The 22720-nt window shown below is 57.5% G+C and overlaps 11 protein-coding genes across 11 annotated transcripts; 6 read left to right on the plus strand and 5 right to left on the minus strand.

Annotated features, from left to right (window-relative positions):
• Positions 1 to 3: 3 nt before the first annotated feature.
• On the plus strand, positions 4 to 1569 carry OT_ostta10g01730 (unnamed product; the record flags this gene model as incomplete). Its single annotated transcript, XM_022983160.1, has 1 exon — positions 4 to 1569. The coding sequence occupies one exon, from the start codon at positions 4 to 6 to the stop codon at positions 1567 to 1569; it is 1566 nt and encodes a 521-aa protein (XP_022839795.1).
• A 134-nt stretch (positions 1570 to 1703) lies between these two features.
• OT_ostta10g01740 (tRNA-dihydrouridine synthase, conserved site) lies at positions 1704 to 3623 on the plus strand (the record flags this gene model as incomplete). The annotated part of the gene is made up of 1 exon (XM_003081560.1): positions 1704 to 3623. One exon carries the CDS (start codon positions 1704 to 1706, stop codon positions 3621 to 3623), a length of 1920 nt encoding a protein of 639 aa, XP_003081608.1.
• Positions 3624 to 4118: 495 nt separating this feature from the next.
• On the plus strand, positions 4119 to 4865 carry OT_ostta10g01745 (Tetratricopeptide-like helical; the record flags this gene model as incomplete). Its single annotated transcript, XM_003081562.2, has 1 exon — positions 4119 to 4865. One exon carries the CDS (start codon positions 4119 to 4121, stop codon positions 4863 to 4865), a length of 747 nt encoding a protein of 248 aa, XP_003081610.2.
• A 340-nt stretch (positions 4866 to 5205) lies between these two features.
• OT_ostta10g01750 (unnamed product) lies at positions 5206 to 6414 on the plus strand (the record flags this gene model as incomplete). Its single annotated transcript, XM_003081563.1, has 1 exon — positions 5206 to 6414. One exon carries the CDS (start codon positions 5206 to 5208, stop codon positions 6412 to 6414), a length of 1209 nt encoding a protein of 402 aa, XP_003081611.1.
• A 104-nt stretch (positions 6415 to 6518) lies between these two features.
• Positions 6519 to 11732, minus strand: OT_ostta10g01760 (ABC transporter, conserved site; the record flags this gene model as incomplete). Its single annotated transcript, XM_022983161.1, has 1 exon — positions 6519 to 11732. One exon carries the CDS (start codon positions 11730 to 11732, stop codon positions 6519 to 6521), a length of 5214 nt encoding a protein of 1737 aa, XP_022839796.1.
• A 123-nt stretch (positions 11733 to 11855) lies between these two features.
• OT_ostta10g01790 (unnamed product) lies at positions 11856 to 13319 on the minus strand (the record flags this gene model as incomplete). Its single annotated transcript, XM_022983162.1, has 1 exon — positions 11856 to 13319. One exon carries the CDS (start codon positions 13317 to 13319, stop codon positions 11856 to 11858), a length of 1464 nt encoding a protein of 487 aa, XP_022839797.1.
• Positions 13320 to 13403: 84 nt separating this feature from the next.
• Positions 13404 to 15461, minus strand: OT_ostta10g01800 (Phox homologous domain; the record flags this gene model as incomplete). Its single annotated transcript, XM_003081568.1, has 1 exon — positions 13404 to 15461. The coding sequence occupies one exon, from the start codon at positions 15459 to 15461 to the stop codon at positions 13404 to 13406; it is 2058 nt and encodes a 685-aa protein (XP_003081616.1).
• A 62-nt stretch (positions 15462 to 15523) lies between these two features.
• Positions 15524 to 17527, minus strand: OT_ostta10g01810 (Translation elongation/initiation factor/Ribosomal, beta-barrel; the record flags this gene model as incomplete). The annotated part of the gene is made up of 1 exon (XM_003081569.1): positions 15524 to 17527. One exon carries the CDS (start codon positions 17525 to 17527, stop codon positions 15524 to 15526), a length of 2004 nt encoding a protein of 667 aa, XP_003081617.1.
• Positions 17528 to 17720: 193 nt separating this feature from the next.
• On the minus strand, positions 17721 to 18803 carry OT_ostta10g01820 (Heat shock chaperonin-binding; the record flags this gene model as incomplete). The annotated part of the gene is made up of 1 exon (XM_003081570.1): positions 17721 to 18803. The coding sequence occupies one exon, from the start codon at positions 18801 to 18803 to the stop codon at positions 17721 to 17723; it is 1083 nt and encodes a 360-aa protein (XP_003081618.1).
• Positions 18804 to 19451: 648 nt separating this feature from the next.
• On the plus strand, positions 19452 to 21701 carry OT_ostta10g01830 (Serine/threonine-specific protein phosphatase/bis(5-nucleosyl)-tetraphosphatase; the record flags this gene model as incomplete). The annotated part of the gene is made up of 1 exon (XM_003081571.1): positions 19452 to 21701. One exon carries the CDS (start codon positions 19452 to 19454, stop codon positions 21699 to 21701), a length of 2250 nt encoding a protein of 749 aa, XP_003081619.1.
• A 209-nt stretch (positions 21702 to 21910) lies between these two features.
• Positions 21911 to 22639, plus strand: OT_ostta10g01840 (Ankyrin repeat; the record flags this gene model as incomplete). The annotated part of the gene is made up of 1 exon (XM_003081572.1): positions 21911 to 22639. One exon carries the CDS (start codon positions 21911 to 21913, stop codon positions 22637 to 22639), a length of 729 nt encoding a protein of 242 aa, XP_003081620.1.
• Positions 22640 to 22720: the final 81 nt, after the last annotated feature.

Raw genomic sequence — 22720 nt, forward strand, 5'->3', positions numbered from 1 at the left:
CTCATGGGTCAAAAGCGCTTCGAGCGCGTGCTCAAGCAACAACAACGCGCCGTAGAGACCGCTGAGAGCGTTAAGCGTCAGCGCGGACCGAGCATTCGGGAGAGAGTCGCAGCGTACAACACCGAGCTCATCGCCGCCGCCGACCTCTCAGCTGTTCGCGGATGGAGCTCGAGCGACGCAACGACGAGCGCGCGGGATGAAGGGTTTTCGAGGGTGCACTTTAGTAATCTGGACGTTCGCGTCGATCCGGTAGCGATGAAGGAGGCGCTGCGGCGGTTCGTGACGGACGTAGCGCGCGAGGCAGGCGTGGAAGACGAAACGGTGGGCGACGTCAACGTCGGGACTTTCGGACCATGCCGACCGAAGACGAGGCGGGATAGGGACCGTGAACATCGCGGATTTGCAACGTGTGCGTTTCAGAGCGCGACGGACGCCGAGGCGGTGGCGATGATGGCGAGCGGACGCGCGCTCAACGTCGGGACGGATTCAGTAGTACGGGAAATTCGGGCAAAGGTGGACTCAAATAACGAATACGACGACGAATTTGTGAAAGGGCTCCGCGGGAAGGTACCGGTCGTGAAGGAGGTGAAAGAGGAGGTGCGGAAGAAATGGAATTTGAGCGAGCTGTGCGACAGCTTACCCATGCGAGAGAGTTGCTTGTCGACGCACACTCGATTTAGTGATTTAGATGGATACTTGAGGGTGCGATTTCTAGAGTACCTGAGCACGACAGTGCCGGCAATGCCGGAGCTCGCGGGTGTCGTGCTCGCGATGGAGAAGACCTCCCCGCAATATTTACGGGTCAAGGAGCTCTTGGAATCCATCGAGGTCTTCAAGCTTGTCGTGGCGCATCTTCAGTCGGCGGAAAACTTACGGCGGAAAGTTCATTACGACACCTTCTTTGACCTGGCGTGCGGCCACGGTCTCGTCGGTGTCATGCTCGCGCACGCGTTTCCGGGACGGAGAGTTCGTTCGTTTGATGTCGCGCGACGGCCAGCTTTTCTAGCATTTTGCCACGGCTTCGCAAATGTCTCGACGGATTGGAGTGTTGAGAGTGATGTAGATTGGACACGCGAGGGGGAGTTTGTCCCCGAGAATCGGTTCGAAGAGGGCGACCACAAGAGAGATAAACCAGAGGCATCGAATGTAGACGATTGCGAAGAGAAACCGGCGCTACCGAACATTGATTTTACGCATGGTGACATCGTAGCTGCGAAGGCATTTCTGAACGACGCCAGTTTTGTCATCGCGCTTCATGGCTGCAACGAGTTGAACAAAATCGCAGTCGATATGGCGCGCGACATCAACGCTCTGTGGTGCGTCATGCCGTGCTGCATCAAGACGAACATCTATATCCCAAATGCCATCGTCTCGAAGCTCAACGACGACGCGCGGTACGCCTTCATGTGCGGAGCGATCGCGGCCATGCATGATGCTCAGCTAATCCGCTCCATCGACGTGCGCATCACCAATCGAGCGATCGTCCTCTGCGGTGGGATCACAGGGTATGTCAAGGGATGTTTCTTCATGGACGGCTCCGCGAAGATTCTTCGTGAACGAGCGCAATAGAACAACCGCGCCACCTGTATTATTCAACCGCCGATGTACACGCGTCTGACGCCCTCACCAACCCTCACTCTCGAGCGCTTCGTCGACATGCGCAACCGCCATCGGTCGTGAGACGCGCGTTGACGCAGATCGCGATGGCGAACGCGTCATCGGGCGATCGCGCATCGTCATCGTCGTCGTCGTCATCATCATCATCGTCGTCATCATCGTCGTCGTCGAGCATTTTCGATGAAAATGCGGCGGCGGCGGCGCGGGCGACGAAGAAACGACGGACGACGGACGACGTGGACGCGATCTCTTCCCGAGCCGAGCGCTTGATCGCGAGCGGATTGTTACCGATCAAGAAGGGCGCGGTCGTCGCGGAGGACGCGACCGCACGCGTCGACAGGACGACGGGACGAAGCGTCGGCGGCGCGGCGAGCGGGTCAAAAGGCCAGGACCGCGATCGCACGGGCGAGAGCCTGCGCACGATCAAGCGAAGGAACGCCGAGGCGCGAAGGAAAGATTTATGTCGATACACGGCGCAGGGCGAGGTGTGTCGACTCGGGAAGCGGTGCGGGTACTCGCACGATTTGAGCGCGTACAGGGCGTCGAAGCCGAGCGACGTAGAGAGAGCGGCGTGCGTGTTCATCAACGCCGAGAGCGATTCGTGCCCATTTGGGGTGCGATGCCGGTTCGAGTCGAGTCATCGCAAGATGAAAAGTGATAAGACGGTGGAGATGCCGATGAATATCCTGGATGACGCGATGCAGAAGCGTTTGTCAAGGAACGAGTATCCATTCCCACGCTCGGACAAGGCGCTTCGGGAGGGGAACCTCGAGGTTAAGTGTCTCTCGTTCGCACAGAAGCACAAGCTCGATCGTAGGGAAGGATTTCTGGGATCGTTCGAGCCTGGACGCGTGAACGCACGTGAGAAACGTGTGAGTTTGGAGTTCAAGGGTAAGATTTACGTGGCACCCCTAACAACGGTCGGTAACCTTCCGTTTCGGCGTATTTGCACCGATCTCGGCGCCGACATCACCGTCTCAGAGATGGCGATGGCGTCTAATTTGCTTAAGGGAGATCGCAAAGAGTGGGCTCTGGTGCGTCGGCATCCCATTGAGAAGTGCTTCGGGATCCAAATTTGCGGAGGGTACCCAGACTTGATGACTCGTTGTGCCGAATTATTGGACAACGAGGTCCACTGCGATTTCATCGACGTCAACATGGGATGTCCCATCGACGGTGTGTGCGCGAAGGGGGCCGGGGGTAGTCTCATGCGCGACACCGACCGTTTGAAGCGAGTAGTGCGCTCCATGACGTCGGTTTCGTCCACGCCGGTGACGATCAAACTACGCATGGGTTATTTCGACGACCCATCAAGGTACGTGGCGCACGACATCATTTCCAAAGCTAAGTCCTGGGGTGCGTACGCCGCGACTTTGCACGGGCGAACACGAGAACAACGATATTCTAGACTCGCGGATTGGTCTTATATCCACCGATGCGCGGACGCGTCAGCCTTGAACAACCTTCCCCTGATCGGCAATGGCGACGTGTACACCTATCAGGACTGGAATGAGCAAATTGCCAACGAGAAAATATCGACATGTATGATCGGTCGCGGAGCGATCATCAAACCTTGGCTCATGACAGAGATCAAAGAGCAGCGTCACTGGGATATTAGTGCAAATGAACGTTTGGACCTGTTCAAAGACTTTGTCCACTACGGATTGGAGCACTGGGGCAGCGACTCCGTCGGGGTCGAGAAGACTCGTCGATACTTGTTGGAGTGGATGAGCTACACGCACCGATATGTCCCGATCGGACTATTAGAGCAGAACGTCGTGCCCAAACTGCATCTTCGTCCGATGCGTTACGTTGGGAGGTCGGATCTTGAGACAAAGCTGGCAAGCGATAAACTGGAGGATTGGCTCGAGCTGAGTGAGTTGTCCGGCTTGGGTAAGCCGGATCCGTCGTTCCGGTTCGTCCCGAAGCACGCCTCGAATAGTTATACAAAAGAAAGCGCTGAAGCCGCCGCGGCGTGGCTCGACGAGGGCGAGGAGAACGGATGAGCGCGGTTCGTTCATCCTGTATCATAAAAACTGTGTTCCACTAGTAGGTACGTATCAACTTCATTCGGGTGTTTCACGTTCTTCCGTCGTCGTCGCTCGCGGTGATGATCTACCTTTACAAAGCTGGAATTACCAACTGAGGCTAGAATGATTTGGGGCGATGGAGCCCGGCCCTCTTACGCAATGCAGAGTATAGGCATCTGAGCGATTTTGGCGACGACGGAGAACCACGGAAAGGGCACGCGAGACTCGATTGATGGATGACTAACAGCGCACGCGCACTTCACTGCCGCAGATGCAATTGACGCGAGCGAAAGAAACCACGTAGTACCGTCGTGCGAGTTCCACGAGCATTGTAAAACACAACACGTCATCGCTCGATTTCAAACCTGGCGCGCGCGACGCGATAAGCTCATCATTCGCACACCAACACCGCAGTCCTGCGCTCGCAACGCGCCCGCAATCACCCGCGGACCGCTCGAGTGTAGAATCACAATGTTTGCGTCGACGCACACGTTGTTCGCGTCCCGAGCGCGCCCGAGCGCGTCCACCAGAGCGTCTTCGCGCGCTCGGTCGATCTCGTGCGCTGCGTCTCCAGCACGTCCCGACGCATCGGGTCTGCGTCCGTTGGACGCTCGTACGTCGCAACACATCGCGTGTGTCGCAGCGCAACCTTCGAAGACGGCCGCGCCCGAGTTAAACAAGTTCCAGGAGTTCGGCAGACAGTACTGGCCCGCATTCGCGGTGCTCGAGGGCGTGGCGCTCGTCGGCGCCACGGTGAACGGGATCTTGTCCCGAAAGCGGCGACTGGAGATCGAGCGGTTGAACGCGCAGATGCGAGGGATCATGGCAAAGCTGGATGAGCGGGATACGACGCTGGTGAGCGAAGATGGGAGCACGGAGGCGAGCGAGGCGCTCGCAGCGGCGAAGAGCGCGATGGCGAGCGACCACAACGAGCGCGCGAGCGAACTGTTCGCCAACGCGATCGCCATCGCCGAGCGCGAGAAGGATCCGGGTGCGGAATTGAGCGCGAGAAAAGGTCTCGCGATGTCTCTCGCCGCTCAGCGCAAGTTCGCCGACGCTGCGACCGAGTTGGAGACCTGTTTGCGGCGCTCACAGGCGCTCGAGCAAACCGACGGCGACTCCGTCGTCTACGGCCTTCTCGGCGACGTGTACACCGACCTCGGCGATTTCACCAAGGCTGGCGCCGCGTACGACATGTGCATTCGCGTCCTCGATTAGATATTTCCTGTCACGTCACGCTCCTGGTCTCGATCGTCCCGCCTCCCCTCCCCTCGACTGGCCAACCGTCCCCGATCGAGCGAGCCAATCGAAATCATCCAAACAAAAAAATCATCCAAACAAAATATCTCGCGACACCGCGCGCGCTCGTTCGCGGCGACCGCACGCGTCGTCGTCTCGGACGCCGCGCCGCGCGCGTCGTCGTCGAAAGTGCGCGTCGTCGTTCGCGCGCGTCGTCGTCGTCGACAGCGCTCGTCGTCGAAAGCGACCGCGAGGGGCTCGAGCGCGTCGTCGGTGACGTAACGGTCGACGAACGTGGACGATGCTCGCGTCGTGCGCGATGCGACGCGCGGTGACGCCTCGCGCGGTGCGCCGGGAACGACGCGTGGGTTCCGTTGATGGTGCGCGAGGGATCTCGGTGCGCGCGCACGCGCGGTCGCGCCGTGGAAGGCGGGATCGCGGGAGAGGCGATGACGATGATTTCAAACGGGAGCTGAACGTCGAGCCAGAGGCGTGGCTCGAACGCGACGAAACGAATGGGAAGCGCGGTGAGAATGGAGTGAACGGGAAGTTGCAGGGGGGTGATGCGAGCGCGAGTGGGGAGAAGAAGACGAAGACGGTTGAGGCGGATCTCGTTGAAGACGTCTCGGAGGAGGCACAGGAAGAGGACGTGCAGGATTTCGTCGAGAGCGTCGTCATGAGCGAGAGCGAAGAGACCTTCGCGCTGCAGAAGAAGCGCATGCAGCTCATCATCGAAGAGAAGGAATGGGAGTTGGAGTCGCCGAACACGAGCGAAGATGACAAGATGTACAAGCTCGTGGAGTATGTCAACGCGGTCGAGGCATTCAAAGAGCTGTGCTCGAACGAGGTCCCCAACACCGTCGGGGACTTGCTCGGACAGTACGTCACGGTGCATCATCTCGATATCGGTGCGCCAGGTTACGACGAGGCCATGGCATTCCTTGGTCTGGACGAAGAGGACGAGGATGAGGAGCTCGACGTCGAGTCGCTCAAGCGACTCGCTCGAATGCAAGTTGAGTACGCCATGGACAACGACGACGACGATAGTGACGATGAGGACGATGGAGAGGATTTCACAGTAGAGTTTCATTTTGAAAACGAAGATATCGAGCCGCTTCGGGGGTTACACTGCGCTCAGGACGTCGAGGGCAACTGGCGCTGGCTCGAGGACGACGAAGGAAGAGTGCTTCCCGCGTTGCCCTTCGGTGACTTCAACACCAAGCTCATGGGGGTCGAGTACATGATCAAGGCTGGATTGAATGTAAACTCGCTGCACGAAGAAATCGACCCGATTGAGTTGCTGAGCTTCGAGGGCTGCAAGACGTGGGAGGAGACACTCCGAGTCATGCAGGAGGCGCAGGAGGCGCTCAAGCACCTGGAGGAAACGGGCTGGAAGGTGGATACGAGGAGCTGGTCCAGCGAACAGGAGCGCCTCATCGTCGTCAAGGAACTATCCCCGCTTCGCACGATGTCTGCAGCCGTCATTGAAGCCGCAAACGAAGATGACCAAGAGCAAGATGAAAACTAACACGAGCGCTCATTCAATACCGCATCAAGACCACACATGTACACCCGCCATACGTTGTAACACAAGGGAAGCGGCTTAAATGCAATGATAGCAAACTACTAGTACTAGTACATGGCGTCTCGCTGAGACACCTTTAAGAGAACAAACGCGAGCCACAGGTAGCCCACGACCATGACCGCGAGGACGGTCATATCATACAACATCACGTCTTGTGTCGCTCCGAAGCTGAAGAATTTAAGAACTTCTTTTCCATCGACGGGGACCCTGATAGGGTTGCCTCCATCGGTCGCCGGCATGTGACTCGTCTTGGAATCGACGAGTTTTGGCGTGAAGTAAAACGTTCCTGCGTTAAGAAACTCGTTTATCAACAACGCTTCAAAAGCGTAATTGACGAAGGACAACTCCTCAAGCCAAGTCACGGCAACGGAACCTCCAGAGTGTGGATCTTGCTTATTAAGCAAGAATCCACCACATAGAATGGATACTAAGAGTGCTAGCAGGCCGATCACGTTCGCGGATGCGTTGCTCGGGCTGATAATACCCACGCACATGCAAAGCGCAGCGGCGGCGACATTTGTCATGATCAACACTATTGCGCAGAACAGCGCGTTTATGAGAGTGGCGTGAAGGCCCATCATCCAGTACGTGACACTCGAGAAGAATAACGGTGGAATCACTCGTAAAACGGCGATGTCGAATAGAATCACGGCCGTGAAGTACGCATTTGTACCGTAGACTCCGCTCGCTCGCTCGCGACGGAACAGTACTTGATCCTCCTTCCATATAGGTAAGGATGATAAAGACATCAAAGTAAGGTACAAAATCATGAAGAACAGAGCACCCATGCGGTTCTGTATCCCGCCGGTGTCTCGACCAGAGTTCCAGAAGATGATGCCGAGAGCAAAAGAAGACGCAGCCGTAGACGCGAAGTGCAGCATCAGCAAGAAAGGATGCCGGGAGGTCATACTTGCGATTCTTTGAGTCAACAGGCAAACTTGCTTGGCGTATGAGCTGACGTATTTTGGAACTATCAACGGCTCGCTCTCAGAATCCTCGTACCGAATCGTCAGAGTATCGGCGATTAGCAACGCGCTCGCCGCTATATCACTCTCCGCAAATGCCCGCACCATGCGCTTCACTTGCGATCGCGGACTCTTCAACACGACGTCCAGCATGTAGTCTGCGATATGTAGATCGGAAGACGACATACTCACGAACGACATCGAGTGGAAATGTGAACTAGCGAGCGCAGACGGCCCGGAGTAGACCACGTTACCGTCGGAACTCAAAACCAACACGCGGTCCAGAAGACGGAAAATGTCCGGACGAGGCTGGTGGATACTCAACAGCACCGTCGTCCCCATCGCGCCAAGTCCTGATAGGATGTCCACGACCTTCGCCGCGTTCGTACTATCGAGCCCAGTCGTAGGCTCATCCAAGAACATGATACCGGGACTCATCAGAAGCTCTGTCGCAATACTGACTCTGCGCTTTTCCCCACCAGAAATGCCGCGTTGAAACTGATCGCCAATGAATGAGTCAGCGAGCTTCTCGATCCCGAGAATCTGCATGGTAGACTCAACACGCTTGCGAACGTCCGTATCCGCCGTATTACCCGGAAGTCGTAGCTTCGCGTGAAACATTAAGTGCTCGTAAACTGTCGCGCTTCCAGGCAACACATCGTCTTGCGTAACGTATCCACTCAAGCGCCGAATTTGTGAGGAGACAATTGGTTGACCGTTAATGCGAATGTCACCTCGTATGATATGCGTCCGAGGTGCTCTTCCCGCAAGAATGTCGAGCAAAGTTGTCTTACCAGCTCCGGATGGTCCAAGAATGGCAAAAAGATCGGCGTGTTGTTCCAGACGCGTCATCGGCCCGTCGCGTGGTGCGGCAATGAAATTCACGGGGCCAGCCACGCCGGTAACGTTCTTTAAAACGCGACGACCCGATTTTAACGTGCAAACAACGTCGATCCAAGATAAGATATACGCGACTCGTTCGTCGTCTCGCTCAATGATGAGAGATTCAGAAATATCGTCATCGTCTAGAGCGCTGGAGAACAGCGCGTTTACCTCAGTGTTCTCCGAAATCAAGCTATCGTCCGCGCGAATCGAGAATCCCTCATCGGCATCCGCAAACACATCATGCAGGTCAATCACTTGTTCATCTGTGCCCTCAGAACTTTCGACACTTTCATCAAAAGCGTCCGAGTCTTTGGATGTTGCCTTCAGAAATATGTAGCAACCGAAGGCGAACAGCGCCCCTTCAACGATTAAAAAACTGACGTCCCACGGAGCAAGGTACGGATGGAATCCAAAAGTGAACAGAACCTTTTCACCGGGAACTGGAATTTGATTTGGAAGCCTCTGACCGCTCGCGGCGCTTGAATTACTCCAACTTTCTGTCAAGGTGAAAGTCAAGGGATTGTCGACGAACTCGTTCACCATGAGCGCCTCATAACCGCGATTGATGAAACTCAAGTCTGCAATCCAGCGGACGTACCATGGAATGTGGTCCTTATTCAGCAAAAATCCACCGAAAAGAATAGCACCCAGGAAGCAGAGTGACGCAACCATGTTCGCAGCTGCAACGTTTCGATTTGCAGCACCGACAGCCATACAGAGACACGTTGCGACAATGTTTGTGAGTATCAGCACGAACACAAACTTAAGGAGATTCCACTCACCGCCTTCGTTCAGACCGATCATACCATATGAAAAGAAGCCAAAGAAGAATGGGGGCAGCACGCGCATCGGAAGCAAATCAAACAGAAGCATACTCACAAAGTAAGCATCTGTGCTGTAAACACGACTCGCGCGCTCACTTTTGAAGAGCAGCCGATCTTCTTTCCAAACCGGCAGCGAGGACAGCGACATTAACGTCAAAAACAGCAATATGAAGAACAGACTTCCCATTCTATTTTGAATTCCTCCTTGGTTCGAGCCACTATGCCAGAAAATACCACCAACGCCCCATGCGACGACGAAAGATGAGATGAAGTGGACGTAAATCAAGAAAGGATGTCTGTACATCTGCCGCAAAAGGCGCCCACAAAGAAGCTTGACCTGCGTCTTGAACGTAGCGGTGTGCTTCTTTTCGATATCATCCGCATCGTCACCATCTATGGACATCAAAGTAGGAGAGACACTGCATCTCTGCGCGCATAGCTGCGTGTGGATTACCTTGTTTGACGCCGCTATGTCACTCTCCGCAAATGCCCGCACCATGCGCTTCACTTGCGATCGCGGACTCTTCAACACGACGTCCAGCATGTAGTCTGCGATATGTAGATCGGAAGACGACATACTCACGAACGACATCGAGTGGAAATGTGAACTAGCGAGCGCAGACGGCCCGGAGTAGACCACGTTACCGTCGGAACTCAAAACCAACACGCGGTCCAGAAGACGGAAAATGTCCGGACGAGGCTGGTGGATACTCAACAGCACCGTCGTCCCCATCGCGCCAAGTCCTGATAGGATGTCCACGACCTTCGCCGCGTTCGTACTATCGAGCCCAGTCGTAGGCTCATCCAAGAACATGATACCGGGACTCATCAGAAGCTCTGTCGCAATACTGACTCTGCGCTTTTCCCCACCAGAAATGCCGCGTTGAAACTGATCGCCAATGAATGAGTCAGCGAGCTTCTCGATCCCGAGAATCTGCATGGTAGCTCGCACACGCTTGCGAATCGTGCTCGCCCTGGTTTCGCGCGGAAGACGCAGTTTCGCGTGAAACATTAAGTGCTCGTAAACTGTCGCCGTTCCCGGCAGAACGTCTTCGGCGATGACGTAACCGCTCGCGGCCCGAATTTCTTCGATCGATGCGAGTTTTCCGTTAATGTACACGCTTCCGGTACTATTGTAGAGCTTCGACGAAAGTCGGCCGGAGAGCCTATCCAAAAGAGTCGTCTTTCCAGCTCCAGAGGGGCCCATGAGCGCGCACATACCGCCGCGATCGTCATCCGTTCGCCCCGCCATGCCAGAAACATCATTCAAAATGCTCTTGCGCATACCCTTGACTTCTACGCACATACCACGCCAAATTAACACAGACGATGGCCCAACTCGCGGCTGCATCGTCGACTCAAACCGTCTAACAGCTTGTACTGCGCCGCCAACGACGTCTTCGCCGTCGTCGTCGTCGTTGACATCGACGGGTCCATCAAAGTATCGTAGATCCGCTTCTACTCTGATGTACGACCAAGCGGCGCCGACCAGGACGACTACTATCAAAAACATAACTGCACGCGTTATCATGTCGCCGGTCCAGTACACGGGAGGATCAAAGTGTATCGGACATGAGCCGTCTGAACCGTCGGCGACCATCTCGTAAACACAGCTACCAGTGCTACATGTCAACGCCAACGTCGGAATCACCCCGCTTTGGGTCCAGTAACACACATTCGTGCCGTCGGCGCGGGTCATGTTGGTACCACACCAAAACTTCATTCCGCGATCGCTCGGGGTCACCAAGGGATTACACGGATGCTGCCAGTACTTTTCCTTGGTGCCCGGAATGTATCCGCATCCAAATACGTTTCGCCCGGGACACGGCTCGATATCACTCGGCGGGCAAGACACCTCTCCCGCGCCGCACTCGTACACCGCGCATGTTTCCGTGGAAGGGAGCGGCTCCAGACACGACGTGATCGTTAGCGAACACTGCGTGAAATTTGCGTCCCAGACCGCCGGCGCTGCGTACTTGTACTTGTCTGGGTGGTCTGGAGCCTGATCTTGTCTCGGCATCCCTGCGTACTCGCGTGCCATCACCGCGTACTTTGCCCGTCCTCCCAAACCACTTTCGATCACGCGCATCTCGATCGTTGTGTTCGCCTGATACTTACAGTACGCGTCCGTCTGCGCGTCGCCGCCGCACGCGCACGAAAACACCTTCCCGACCGGCGCTGCCCCAACCTCCCCGATCGGCCTCAACTCCTCCGCCGTCGGTGTCCAGCATCTCGACGTACACGCACTCGCCCGCCGTATCGCTCCGTCCACTCGTCGAGCATCGCACGTCGCTCGCTGTTCGCACACGTCGCACTTCGCTCCGCGCCAACCGTTCGGACATCCTCTCTCGACGTCCCCATCGATCGCGCACGACGCACAGTTCTCCGGATGCGGCGACGACACCGTCGTAGCGATCGTTCCGTGCGCGCACGGCGGGTCGTTCGTCGCCAGCGCGTTCGCGCACTGCGCTTTAGAGCGAGCGATTGAATCTGAAGATGCCCGTACGAATTCTGTGTGCATCGCGCTGAATGCGCACAGCACGGCGACGAGGGCGGTACTTCGCGCGTGCGCATCGCGACGACGCATTGTGGCGTCGACCAGAGCGATGTACGCGCGCGATGCGGTTCGGGACGCGAAAGAATGCGGTGAGCGCGCGCGGACGCGGATTTGTACAGATTACAGGCTGCGGGCGGCCCGAGCGCTCGACCACTAATCAAAGTTACAGCCCTTGACGCACGGTGCGGAACACGCGGAACGCTCGACCATGACTACGGGTTCGGAGATCATATATGCCCTCGCTTGGCCGCCGCCGTCGGGCATGACCCACATCGGGAGCTCGATCGAAGTCACGTCGTGCGACTTCGCGTCCTTCGCTCGCACCCACTTGTATTTCGGCTCGCTCCCTGGTTTACCGCCAACGTATTTGCGGTGGCTCGATTCTATCGTCGCGCTTTCGAATGGCGCTAATACATCTTTGCGAAATGAATCGATGGAGCCGAACGCGGACTTGATCGCGCTATTCAGCGCGGCGTTCGCTGTGGAGTAGAGCTCCGCATCACGCGTCGTTACGTTTTTTATCGTTTTCTCGAGCGCCTCCTTATCAACCGAGTGGACGGATTTACCCGCGTTCGAGTACACGTATCGAAGGTTCTCTATTCCCGCGACCTTGCCAACGACAAGTAAGAACTCGTTGAACCGATCGGTCGTGCCCACGACGTCGAATGCGTCGAACATTTTCATGACGCGCGACCACTCCTCGTCGCTCACGACGAGGCAGTCCTCCGCCCAAGTGTGACCTTCATCGAAAGGTGCCACTCGCAGGGAGTGCACGCACTGTTCCTTCCACAAGAGCTCTCGCGTTTGTAGGTCAGGCTTCACCGCTGCCCAATCGTGCACGCTCCTTCCCCAGGTGTTCTTCGTCGAGTTCCCGCTCAATTCCTTCGCCCGCTCCTCTTCCTGTGAGTGTCGGACGTAATAATCGTAGTAACTCGCGTATTGGTCCACCGGTCGCCGCACCAGGTACGAGGATGTCACCGAGCACGTTTCTTTAAACTCCTCACGCAATATCTTCAAGTCTTCCATCACCACGCGCTCGAAATTCGCCGCGCTCCAGCTCGACGGATGATGCCCGCGCACCTCGACGAGCGCTCTCGGCGGCGTCTCCCGCTCACCCTCCGCGCTCCCTTTCGCTGCCTCCCTCCACGCCTCTCTGAACGTCGTCCACTCCTCCTCCGTCGCGCCGTACGGTATCGGCGCCTCCCAAGTCCCCAAAACCGTCTGCCGATCGAATAAGAACCGCATCGTAGTCCCGCCCGTCTTGCTGACGTGCCGAAACACGTGCAACGCGCACGAAGCGCTCCTCGAGCGTTCGTCTCGCCTCGTCTCGCTCGTCGACGCCGCGTCGGCCACCGTCGATTCAATGGATACGCTCGGTCTCACTACGTCCACGCGTGCGTCGCGCTCGACGTCGGCGTCGCGCTCGACGTGCCCGTCGTCGGAAATCACTCGAGCACTCGTCAAAGATTGCACACTCCTCTCCGTTCGAACCTCTTCGTCGATGTCGAAGGCGCGGATGAGATCGACGCGTCTACCGCTGGCGACGACGACGAGGACGATGAGAACGATGGCGGCAGCGAGGCGGAACGCGCAGTTCCATGCCGCACCGACGCTCATTCTGGGTGGACGCGAAGTGAGGCGCGTAGTCGCGAAGCGGGGCAGAGTTGGGGTGAAGTCGACGACGGACGTTACAACGAGACGCTAATCGCTCCATTCGGAGTCGGAGTCTTCTCGGGCGTTGGATAGGTCTAGTTGCTCGGCGAGCGCGGCGTTGAGAGCGCCGAGACCTTTGTTTGGCGGCGGCGGCGGCGTTTTTCTTGGCGGCGACATCGATCGCGTCGGCGGCGCAAGCGGAGGCTTGCCGATCGCGGGCGACGGCGATCGCGGCGGTGGTGGCGGTGGTGGCGGCGGAGATGGTGGCGGCGGGGGCGAGGGAGAGGGCGGCAGAGACGGTTCCGAATCGGAAACGACGGATGACGGGGCCGAAGAGAACGACGCTTTAGCTTTCGTTTTGCGCAGCGATACACCGGCTTGAATAGAAGCCATGAGCATGGACCTTGGATCGTCACTGGGCGGCGGAGGCGGATGGGAGGGCGGTGAACGAACACCTCCGGTTGTTGTTGGTGGTGGCGGTGGTGGCGGCGGTGGTGGTGGCGGTGGTGGTGGCGGTGGCGGTGGCGGTGGTGGTGGAGTAGTGCTCGCCGCACGAGCCGATGCCAACGTTACTGGTGGCATCGCCATCGGCGCCGAACTCCCGGGACGTGGTGGCACTGGCCGTCCTTCCGCCAAAGCTTGTCGTACCGTTGCCTTCCACTCCTTGTAAATGGCTCGCTCTGCCTTTTCGGCCCGTCGTCTCGCGCGATCTGCCCGACGCTCCTCGCGCTCAAGACGCTCGCGCTCTTTCGTCGTAAGCGGCCTTGAAGGCGTCTCCGCCGCGAGATCAGCGGCTTGCCAAAGCGCGTCTTGATCTCCGTTAATGCCATGGAGCGGTCTAGCATCGGACGAACCGTCCTCGTCACGCAGGAGCATTTCCCACATCTCTGCCTCCGTTCTCGCCAAGTCAGCGTTCGCCCTCGCAAACGCACGCAGACCGCTTGTCATCGCACCTCCAGTCAGACGGTGGAACCTCGGGAGTTCCTCGCGCATACGCTCAACGATGACGTCGTAGCGCTCCTTCGCTTCCCTCATCAACGTCTCTGAGGCAAGACAGTCCGGATCGACAGTCGCCAAAGCTCTCCCTTTCTGACGAACCACTTCGTCATATCGATCGCTCATGATTTCGTAGTGTAGCAAAGCCTCCGCACGATCTTCGAACGTCTCGCGAACGGCGTCGAGCACGCGCAATGTGTCTTTTAACTGACGTTTGAGTTCCTTCATGTGATCGACGACTTGCAGCTCGTGCGCCTCCGTTCCAGTCAGCGCGTCGGTGCAATCGGCGAACGCACCTAGCACTGTGCCGAGCGATGTGCACTTGCTTCGCCGCGCTAAAGGTCGACCCCATCCCGACTCACACTCTCCCATCGCTCTCGCGCTCCTTCCTAGCTCTAACAGCCGAGTAGCGTTGACGCGCTGTTCTAACTGTTTCATATACTCCCTGGCGCTCGCGCGAAATCCTAATATCTGCTCCTCAATCTTCCTAGTGTACTCTACCACCTGTAAGTACTGCGGATCCTCGTCCTTCATCACGCTCGCGATCGTCCGCGTGCTCCCGAACATTTTCCCGAACCAAGACGCCTCGACTGAGTTCGGCGACGCGTTCGCCCCCAACATCCGTTTCGACATCGCGTCGTCGAACGCCCCCCTGTCCCCTTCCGTCAGGAACAACAACAACGCCGTAGAGTTATACAATATCGGATGGTCCCCGCACCGTGTCAAGAACGACGCGCAGTGCTTCCGTCTTCGCTCGCACGTCTCTCCCGCCAAGTCCAACGTTCTGGCTCCTTCGCCCTCGAGTTCCGGTGCTTTCGCCAACGGTGGCACCACCACCCCCGGATGCGACTCCCTCAGACGCTTCCGCAACGTCACAAAGTCGCCGTACCGCCGTTTGACTTCGAACGTCGCGCATCCGTCGCGCAACTCGCTTCGACACTGTAACACGTACTCTCTCGCCAGCGCGCGCGTTCGAACGCTGAACGCGACGCTCGGGCCGTGCGGGCTGTCGTTCGCGCGCGATGGATCGCACACGTGCACCTTGACTGACCCGGGGCGGTGCTTGTCCCTCCGAGACGACGCGCGCGTGGACGCGACGCTCGGAGGCATCAAGGCAGAGTTGAATTGTGGAGTAGGAATTGTGGAGCAAGGCGTGCGCGCGCTTTCCAGAGCTAGTCGCGCTTGGTTGAGAGAATACCGGCGAAGGTGTCGTTCGGGATGTCGACGTTACCGATGCGACGCATTCGACGTTTACCCTCCTTTTGTTTCTCTAAGAGCTTCTTCTTGCGAGTGATGTCGCCGCCGTAACACTTGGAGGTGACCTGCTTGCGAAACGCTCGGATGTCCTCTCGAGCGATGATCTTCGAGCCAAGCGAGGCTTGGATGGCGATTTCGTACAGCTGACGCGGGAGGGCGTCCTTGAGACGGGCGACGATGTCTTTCCCATGCCTCTGCGCCTTGGTTCGATGTACGAGCGTCGCGAGGGCGTCGACGATGACGCCGTTGACGAGAACGTCCATGCGCACGATGTCGCTCTTACGCATGCCGGCTTCTTCGTAGTCAAACGTTGCGTAGCCGCTCGAACGACTCTTGAGCTCGTCGGCGAAGTCGGCGGCGACTTCGCCAAGGGGGAGCTTGTAACGTAAGATCACTCGTGAATCATCCAGAAAGCTTTGCTCCAGTTGCTCTCCTCTGCGATCTGCACACAGTTCTAAAATTGTCCCGACTACGTTTGAGGGGCAGATGATCGTCGCCTCCACAAGCGGCTCCTCAATCTCCGTGGACTTCGAAGGGAATCCACCGGATGGCACCGAAAGCGGTGACGTGCAGTCGATGTACGTATCATCGCTTTGGTGTTTGATGCGATAAGGCACGGTCGGCGCGGTGGCTATGATTTCCGCACCGAATTCCTCTTGCAAACGTTGATGGAACACGTCTGCGTGCAACAAACCGAGGAATCCACATCTAAATCCCGCGCCGAGGGCAGAGCTATTCTCCGCCTGTGCGGTGACGCTCGCGTCGTTAAGCGTCAACTTACTTACCGCCGCTCTGAGCTTTTCGAAATCGTCCGAGTTCACCGGGAACAAGCCTTGAAAAACCATCGGTTTCGCCGGGCGAAATCCAGCCAGCGGCTCGATTGTCGTCAGACCCCTCATGTGCAAAGTGTCACCAACCTTGGACGAACGCACGTCCCGTACGTTCGTTATCATATAACCCACCTGTCCCGCGCTCAACACGTTCGTCGCTATGGGCGTCGGCGTGTTAAAACCGAGTTCTAACACCTCAAAGTGCTGACCAGAGGCGAGCGACGTTATTTTATCGCCCTTGTGCAAGACGCCGTCGACGACTTGCACGAGATTCACCGCGCCTCTAAAATCATCGTACCGGCAGTCTAATAGCAACGCGCGAAGTGACCCGTCGGGATTACCTCGTGGCGGCGGCACGCGCTGCACCACCGCGCTCAGAACTTTCTCTGCGTTTAGTCCTGTCTTACCAGACACCTCCAAGACTTCGTCCCGCTCTACGCCGAACACACGCACCATCTGATTCGCCACCCGCTCCACGTCCGCGCTCGACATGTCCACCTTGTTTGCCGCCGGGATAATCACTAAATTCCGATCGAGCGCGAGATAAAAGGTCGCGATAGTCTGCGCTTCCACGCCCTGCGTCGCGTCCACTAACAGCACGGCGCCGTCGCATGCGCTCAGCGACCGCGCGACTTCGAACGAGAAATCCGCGTGTCCCGGCGTGTCGATTAGATTCAGTAAGTACTCCTCCCCATCGCTCTCGTCTCGGTGCAGAATGCTCACCGCCTGCGCCTTCACCGTGATCCCTCGTCGGCGCTCCACGGGAAGCGTGTCCAACACCTGTTCGTTTCGCGCGCCGCCGCTCGCACGCCTAATCGCCCCTGTGAGCTCCAACAAGCGATCGGCCAGCGTAGACTTTCCGTGATCAACGTGAGCGATGATTGAGAAGTTCCGCGTGCGCTCGAGCGGTACGGCGGTCAGACGATCGGCAGTCGGTGCGTCGTCGGCGTTTTTCAACGGAACGCTCGAGTGGTATCGAAAGAAAGACAAAGTCGAGCGAAACCTCTGTGAGAGAGCCGTTGTCGATGCATTGGATGACGCGCTGAGAGCGGTGGCATTACGACAGAGCTCTTTGAGAACTCGACGCATCGCGTGTGGATCACGTGCGTGAGATCTAGGACGTTCGCATCGCTGTTTCGTCGGGTTGTGAGGAGCAGAACGTTGCAACGCGTCGCGTCGCGTCGCGTCGCGTCGCAGCGCGGTCGCTTGGATGAATAATTAATTAATCATTGCAGCGATTCTAGTCTTCGTCGTCGACGTCATCACGCACGAATGATAAGCCTTATTGTTGGCCCATCATGCCGCTGACGTCTTGCGGGAACAACTGCGCGAGCTTCTCAAACGTCTTCATGATCTCTGGGTCATTTTGGTACTTGGTAATGTTCATGGGGTTCGTGGAACAATCCATGACGGCGGCTTGAATCTTTGGGTTTTGGAAAGCCTGCGCAAGGTCCGGGTCTTGCATAATCTTCGTCAGCACGTCCTCCGGCTTCATGCCCATTTGCGCAAATTGCTCTTGCACTTCCGGGGAGTTGATGTCCGGCATACCCATGCCGCCGCCCGGGGAGCCCATGCCGCCAGCCTTCATCTGCTTCATGATGCCCTTGAGCTGATCCTTGTACTGCGGGTTGGAGAGCAACATCTCGAACGTTTGTTCGTTGCGCATGAACTCTGGGAGGTATGGGTACATGAGCTTTTGCATCTCCGGATTCCGAAGCATGTCCTGCATGTAAGCCATGTCCTGCTCGCTGACGTCATCGTCTTCACCGCCGGTAGCAGTCGACTCATCAGCTTCAGCGTCGTCGAAGAATGGGTTCGTCGACGTCATCGTCGGTTCGACCACCGGGATCTCTTGGTCGGCGAAGGCGGAGAACTCAGACTTGACGGTTTCGCTCGGTTCCTCTGTCGGCTTCGTAGCCGCCGCGCTGCCTCGTCCGGAGGACGTTGGCGCCGCCGCCGTCGCCGGCTTCGCCGCCGCCGGCTTCACTGCCGCCGGTTTCGGCGCGCTCGGCTTCACGTCCACAGGCGGCTGCGCACCGAACGGGGGCATCCCACCCGGCGGCGTACCCGGCATGCCTGGCATGCCCGGCATGCCCGGCATCCCACCCGGCATCCCGCCCGGCATCCCCCCGCCCGTCATCGACTTCATCATCTGTTGCATCATCATCGTCTGCATGTCCTGCTTCTTCGCCCCGAAGATCTTTCCTCCAGCCGTCCCGAGGACGACGCCCAGGCCGACCCACATCCACGCCGGGACGTCGGACCCGCTCGTCTTCACCGGCGGCGGCGGCGGCGGGGCGTAGTACGAGTACTGCTGCGTCGGGATCCCATTCGGGGGCGGGTACATCGTCGGCGGCATCGACATCGCGCGCACCGGGACCTCGTTCACCGTCGTTCCTTGGTTCGTCGTCGCGCCCTGGGTCTCGCCCTGATTCGTCCCATCCGCGCGCGCGATGGCCCGCGCCCGTCGTCCGTGCGTCTTTCCCGACCACCTCGGCCGCGCCGTGGGTGGCGCGTGCGTCACCGCGTGCGCGCGCATGATTCACGCGCGAGGCGTCGCGCCGTGCGGTCGCGCGGCGTCCGTCGACGCGGTCGACGCGATCGCGGCGCGCCCCGACACCCGGGCGTGTGGGAGAAGGGTTTAGGGCATGATCGATGTCGCTTTCTATGGTTCAAACATCCCTACAGTATGGAGACTGTGATGCCCCTGTCCCACGCGCGAGGATTCGTCCCCTCGACGTCGTTCGTCGAACCGCGCGTCACCGCGCGCGGTGGTGCTCGTCGACGTCGGCGTCGTCGGCGGCGTCGATCGCGGCGAGAAGGCGCGCGGAGCGCGCGCGCGCGAACGTCGACGCGACGTGAAGTCGACGGCGTGCGGTGTGGGAAAACTGAATCGGCATTGGAATTCAACGTCGAGGATATCTGCGCGCCGCACGCTCGCGCGTCGACGTGTTCGAGGCGCTACGAGCGCGCGCGTCGACCGTGAGATTTTGTATACGCGTGATCGCGTGCGATGACGATCGGTACGCCGAGTTCGCTCGGCAACGACGATCGCGCGGCGCTGTTGATTCAGGCTGCCTATCGGCGGCACGCCGATCGTAAAGACGCGTCACGACGGGCGACGACGAACGCGTTGGAGACTTTGGAGGAGCACGATGAGGCGAAGATAAATGCTCGGGCGCAGTTGATGGCGAAGATGGACAGCAGGCTCAAGGTTGGGCTCAAGGCGAAGTTCGCGCGAGGGATGCAACGGCTGAAGATGGCGACGATGTTTGGAAAGTTAAAAGTCAGCGGTGAAGGGGATGACGCGCAGACGCGAGAGGACATTCCGCCGCTCCCATCGCTTACGGATAGTGCCTTGGACGACATCATCGATTCGTTGCGAAAGGGAAACAAGTTTTCGTTAATCGACGCCATGGCTATCCTTAAGGCGGCGACCGTTACGTTCTGCACGCAACCGAGCGTCACCGAGGTGCAAGCCGAGAAGGACGGGGTCGTTGTCGTCGTAGGTGATTTGCATGGACAGCTTCACGATTTACTATTCATCTTCAAAGAACGAGGACTTCCGTCAGAGCAGGTAAAGTACGTCTTCAACGGCGACTTTGTCGATCGAGGAAATCATGGGTGCGAAATTGCGCTTCTCCTCTTCGCCCTAAAGCTGTCCCGTCCGAATTACATCTTCCTCAATAGAGGAAATCACGAGGAAGCTTTCATAAATATTTATAGTGGGTTCGAAGAAGAGTGCCTCGCGAAGTACGATCACAAGGTGTTTCAGTTGTTTCAGAATTGCTTTGATTGGATGTCGTACGCATGCGTTGTGAATGGTAGCGCCTTCGTCATTCACGGTGGACCCCCGAGCGACGTCGGGGCGAAAGTGCAAGATATTAAGTCACTTCCACGCGGCCCAGAGGCGACACGTGCGGAGGTGGACTCGAAACGAGCGGCGTGGTACAAAGATATGGTGTGGAGCGATCCACATCCAGAGACATCCTTCGTCGGCTGCGTTCACTCTCATCGAGGGGCTGGCGTACTATGGGGTAAGGACATCACTGAGCGTTTCCTGGAGGTGAACAAACTCAACTTGATAATTCGCTCGCATCAGTGCGTCGCCGGTGGCGTTGAGACATGCCACGGTGGCAAGGTGTTTACGTTGTTTTCAGCGTCTCGATATTGCGGAACAGGCGAGAACAAGGGCGCGATTTTAGCGTTTGCGCACGGAGACAAAGTGCCACAACCGCAGAACGCACTGGTGTGGAGCATTCCAGAGGGAGAGGGAATGCTCGGTTACGAACGAATCAGGTCCGAACGCAAGGGCAAAGATGCGATGAACGACGCGCTCGCGACGCAAGCTGGCGAGTATATCATCGAGCACAGGTCCGATTTGCAACGTCACTGGTCCATCGTGGCGACGAAAAAGAAACGACCCGAGCTCATCAATCTCTTCGAGTGGGCCGACGGCTTATCGAAGGTCTTAAAAATCAAAATGATGTGGTCTAAGGTGTTCGACAAGCTCGTCAAAAAAGAGCACATCGAGTTGAATGGAGGCAAACGGTACGTCAGGTGGCGAAATTTCTTGGCGGATTACTCGGTGCAACTCAAGGGTGGCTGTAAGGTATGGCAAGATGATGTTGTTAGTAGAATTACATCCGCCGTTCTCGAGTCTGGGGAGGATCTGGTATCGGCGTTCAAAAGCATGGACATCGATAACTCTGGTACCATTAGCCAGTCTGAGTTTACTATGGCGGTGAGGGCAAGCATTCCGTCTCTGGCAATCCTATCTGAGGCGCAACTAGTTGCGGTCTGGAGCGCGTTCGACGCGGATCAGTCGGGATCCGTTGATTTAGATGAGTTTAAGGCTATGCTTTCGAACTCCATGTCGTCCAATTCAGGAGACGGTGTGGTCGGCGTTCGATGGAGCACGAAAAAATTCTCTGCGAACGAATCATGCGAAGAGAGAGAGCAAATGCAACCCTTAGTTCCTTGGGAGGAAAACCTCAGCGAGGCATTCGGAAGATTATTCTACTCCCATCGAAAGGAGTTGTTCCACATTTGGCACTCGCACTTCGATCCGGACGAGTCCAAGTCGATCGAGAAGGAGGACTTCAAGGAATTGCTACGCGCACTCGATGAGTCCACGGGCAAGCATTTGTTAAACGAGGAGTCGCTTACGAAGCTCGCCGACGGCATGGATCTCGACGGCGACGGTCGCATCGATTTCAAGGAATTCTGTAGCAATATTGGTCGGATGTCTTCGAATTATTGACGTCAACTTACTGGTTACTTTCGCGCGTTTGTAAAAATAAAACACGGTTGTGTCACGGTTGCAAGTGCTCGCGAAGAGTGTAATTTCACGATGTGCTCAGAGAAACCACATTGCTATAACGTTATCAACGTTGCGGGCCGAAAGATTCATAGTTCATTCGTGCCGCAAACCGTCCAGTTTCCGACGTTCCACACACGTCGCCTTGCGAGATGGGCCCGATCGCCACGCGCGCGGTGACGCTTACGGCAATACCGACGCAAATACACGCGCGTCAACATCGCGCCATCTCGCGCACTCGCGCGTCGCCCTTCGCCGGAACCGATTTGCCAGGAGGCGGCCAGGAACTCGTCGAGTACGCGAGCACTGGAAACTTAAAGAAACTCACCGATCTTCTCGACGGTCCGTACACCATGACACCGACCGACGCGTCTGGAAAGGCCGTGCGCGTGGCGCAGCTGCGTACGGCGGCGCAGCGCGCGATGACGACGGGGCACGTCGCGTGCTTAAAGGCTTTGCTCGCACACGGGGACTCACACGGTCTGGACTACGGGTTCAACGCCGCGAACGGGCGTTTGTGCGCCGTCGAAGCCGCGGGCGCGGGACGTGCAGACGTCTTGCGCGTTCTCTTCGAGAACGCACGTCTTGGGACGGAGGTGGTGAACGGATACGGACGCACGGCGCTTCTGGAGGCGGCGTTGAACGGACACGAGGATTGTGTGCTCGTTTGTTTGGAGTTCGGCGCCGACGTAAACTTTAGAACGAAGAATCAGGGAAACACGGCCGCACACTTGGCCGCGCAGCAGGGCAGCATCGTAGTATTGAACGTGCTCCGAGAGGCGGGCGCGAATATGGACGCTGAACGCTTCGGCGACTTCAAGACACCCTTGGCACTTCACAGGGAACACGTTCAGAAGCAGATGAAGGCATTCGCGCGATAGAAATAGTTGCTACGGTAGGTTTAGTTATTACTATGTACAATAGTCGTCGCCATTGCTGGACCTCCTCAAACGCCATGTCTC

This window comes from Ostreococcus tauri (assembly GCF_000214015.3).
Source record: "Ostreococcus tauri WGS project CAID00000000 data, contig chromosome 10, whole genome shotgun sequence".
In the NCBI taxonomy this organism is placed as follows: Eukaryota; Viridiplantae; Chlorophyta; class Mamiellophyceae; order Mamiellales; family Bathycoccaceae; genus Ostreococcus; species Ostreococcus tauri.